We start from the raw sequence: 3,287 nt of genomic DNA, 5'->3' as shown, positions 1-3,287 counted from the left end.
CCCCCCAGGGAGGCCCTAAAATCGCCATGTCGGACGCCGTCCAGCTGTCGTCGCAGTCGCACGTCCACGTCACCCAGCTGTACGAGGAGAACTCCAACAAGCGTCCGGTGCTGACCTCCCAGCCCAACGGCCTGGCTCCTCTAAGCTCCACCCGGCCGGGCCTGCCGCCGCCGTCGGACCGCCAGACCTCGGCCCCGGAGCCCCCCCACCACTGCCGGCAGGGCAGCGCCTCCTCCAACAAGTCGACGGACAGCAAGCCAAAGCCCACCCCCATGACCCCGGAGCAGGCCATGAAGCAGTTCATGGCCAAAATGTCGTCGCTCGAGCATCACGAGGTGTTCAGCTACCCTGAAGGTGAGCGGGGTCAACCCCCAAAGCATTCTGGGAAAGGAGGAAAAAACTGCTCCGGACTGGTTGCATTTCTTTAAACCAATCGTGGTCGGCTCATGGAGACAGGCCACATTTCTGACTGTTTTTATGTGTATTTTGGCTGCAGTGAGGTTTCTGTAACTGTGGTTCTCTTACGTGAACTTACTACCAGGATTTTATAGTTTCATTAAAAAAAAAAAGTAAAAAACCCACAGAAAAACAGAAATGTAATGATTATTTACGGGCTTGTTAAACCTACAGTGCGTAGTTTCTGTCTCCTCATGAGGAATTCTAAGTAACACACTGTCGGCGCGTTCACATGATACAAGCCTTCCGTGATCGCGCACCCGCCTCACCCCTCCTCCACACAGTTGCTGGTAGCCAAGGAGGACACAAAGATGAAGTACTGTAGTGCTGCAGAGACGTCTCGGCCCACACATCAATGAAAATAAGAATAATGATACATACACGACCATTCCCTCCAATATCGGGAATCGTATCAGTCAAAATAATCGAAATTAAGATATTTTCCTCACATGGTGCAGCCCTACCTGACAGGTAACATTACAAGATGGCAGCGCCTACATGTACATGTGGGATATTTTGGCTTTGCTTTTGTGAGGAAGGGGTGACGCGTCTTCCATCTTTTTTTTTTTACTATGTTTTAAACTGTCCGTCTACAGATACCAAACCAATAATCTTACCAATAATATTCACTGAGAATGCCGAATGATCTCATACTTTTTCCTCCTTCGTAGTGTATTTCGTCGGTCCGAATGCTAAGAAGAGGTCCGGGGTCCTCGGTGGAGCCAACAACGGGGGCTACGACGACGATCAGGGATCCTACATCCACGTTCCACACGACCACATCTCCTACCGCTACGAAGTCCTGAAGGTCATCGGCAAGGGAAGCTTTGGACAGGTACGACCTCTAACCGTACTGCTACTGGTTGTTGTCCTCGGGTCAAATTGACCCGTTGTCCTATATCAATGTTCTTTTTAATTCCCCAAAATAACATGATTGATTCCACCCAACGCTCTTTGCCAAGTACACATCTCTACTTTCATTAATTTTGGGGCGTCTTATTCAATTTTATAGCATTGTAAAACAAATGGAAGTGTTGTTGAAATAGTATTGAGTAAAAGTTGACATATTCCAGTCTGTGATTATCATCAACATCCATTCCTTAAATTTTAGTCTCAATAATTCATAATTTCTGCTTTTCTAACTTAAACGTTAGGTATAATTTCCTATAAATGAGCTTTATTGACCATAAATTCCAAAATTAACTGTAAAAGTAGTTAATAAGTTAGTGTTACGTAGTGTTGAAAACATCAAAAAAAGTGACGAACACTGAAAAAAAACGTCTTAAGTGTTGAAAAAAAGGACAAAAACATAAGAAAAAGTTAAAAACATCAGAAAAAAAGCCTCAACAAAAGTCATGGCAAATTTCGCTTGGAAGACAACACGAAGGTTAACACATATTGCCCCCTAAAGTAACTAGAAACTAAATAATTTTCTATAAATGAGGTTTATTGACCATAAATTCCAAAAATAACAGTAAAACTAAAGTTAATAAGTTAGTGTTACGCAGTGTTAAATGTCAAAAAAAGTGGCAAACACTGAGAAAAAAGGACAAAAAAATGTAAGAGAAGTACTGACGAGGGTTGAGGTGACTGACAGTGGTTCTGGTCCCCCTGCAGGTGGTGAAGGCCTTCGACCACCGGTCGCAGACCCACGTGGCCCTGAAGATGGTCCGCAACGAGAAGCGCTTCCACCGGCAGGCGGCGGAGGAGATCCGCATCCTGGAGCACCTGAGGAAGCAGGACAAGGACTCGAGCATGAACGTCATCCACATGCTGGAGAACTTCACCTTCCGAAACCACATCTGCATGACCTTCGAGCTGCTCAGCATGAACCTGTACGAGCTCATCAAGAAGAACAAGTTCCAGGGCTTCAGCCTCCCGCTGGTCAGGAAGTTCGCCCACTCCATCCTGCAGTGCCTGGACTCGCTGCACAAGAACCGCATCATCCACTGCGACCTCAAGCCCGAGAACATCTTACTCAAGCAGCAGGGACGCAGCGGCATCAAGGTAAGCTTTAACCCCCGGATGCTAGTCGGGGCAAATTGACCCATTTCAAATTTTTACAAGAAAAAAAGTTACATTTTTTTCCAGCTGGAAATCAGCGGCGTTGCCGGCTTTGCTATACATGAAATATTTGAGATTATACAGGATGGGCAAACAAAATATACAACTGCTAAAATGTGAATAAACCAATTGTGAAGGTTACAGTCTTTCCCTACGAGCTCCTTTCTTCTATCCTTCCCCTTCCTCCTCATTTACTACCAACGTAGGGCTGAAACTAACAAGGATTGTTTTTCATTCATTCATCATTTGGGTCAAAAGAATGTCAGAAAATAGACATTCACGGTTTCTCAAAGTCCAAGACGACATCTTTTAAGGTCTTGTTTTTTAACCCTTGTATGGTAGTCGGGTCAAATTGACCCATTTTAGATCTTTACAAGAAGAAAAATGGAACAAGTTGCATTTTTTTCTTCCTGAAAATCAACGGCATGATAAACATGTATTCCTGACTCAGAACATTATTCTGGATATAACACTTATGTTGCATCCATAGTGGATTTTCAACATGAATTATAACCTTATGACAAAGGCAAGGCAGCTTTATTTGTAGAGCACATTTCAGCAACAGGGCAATTCAAAGTGCTTTACACAAAATCAGTTAAACAGATAAAAACACAAGTATCCTTAAAAAAATTCCGTCCTGGTCGTGGAACAACGGATCAGATCTTTACTCTCGCAAGGATCCTGGAGGCAGCCTGGGAGTATGCCCAACCAGTCTACATGTGTTTTGTGGACTTGGAGAAGGCGTATGACCGGGTCCCCCGGGAGAA

General features: G+C 44.6%; 1 protein-coding gene across 2 annotated transcripts in view; it reads left to right on the top strand.

The window, feature by feature from the left end:
* dyrk2 (dual-specificity tyrosine-(Y)-phosphorylation regulated kinase 2) overlaps positions 1-3,287 on the top strand; it is a 16,555-nt gene that overhangs the window by 10,926 nt on the left and 2,342 nt on the right. For both annotated transcript variants that reach the window (XM_034863122.1, XM_034863123.1), the window contains exons 2-4: positions 9-354; positions 1,128-1,291; positions 2,074-2,463. In XM_034863122.1, the coding sequence (XP_034719013.1) occupies positions 27-354; positions 1,128-1,291; positions 2,074-2,463 (882 nt within the window). In that variant the 5' untranslated portion in view covers positions 9-26. The remainder of the gene's footprint in view (positions 1-8; positions 355-1,127; positions 1,292-2,073; positions 2,464-3,287) is intronic.

The sequence above is a fragment of the Etheostoma cragini genome, chromosome 23, assembly GCF_013103735.1.
Source record: "Etheostoma cragini isolate CJK2018 chromosome 23, CSU_Ecrag_1.0, whole genome shotgun sequence".
NCBI classification, from domain to species: Eukaryota; Metazoa; Chordata; class Actinopteri; order Perciformes; family Percidae; genus Etheostoma; species Etheostoma cragini.
The sequence above is the reverse complement of the archived record's forward strand: the minus strand, read 5'-3'. Positions and strand labels throughout refer to the sequence as shown.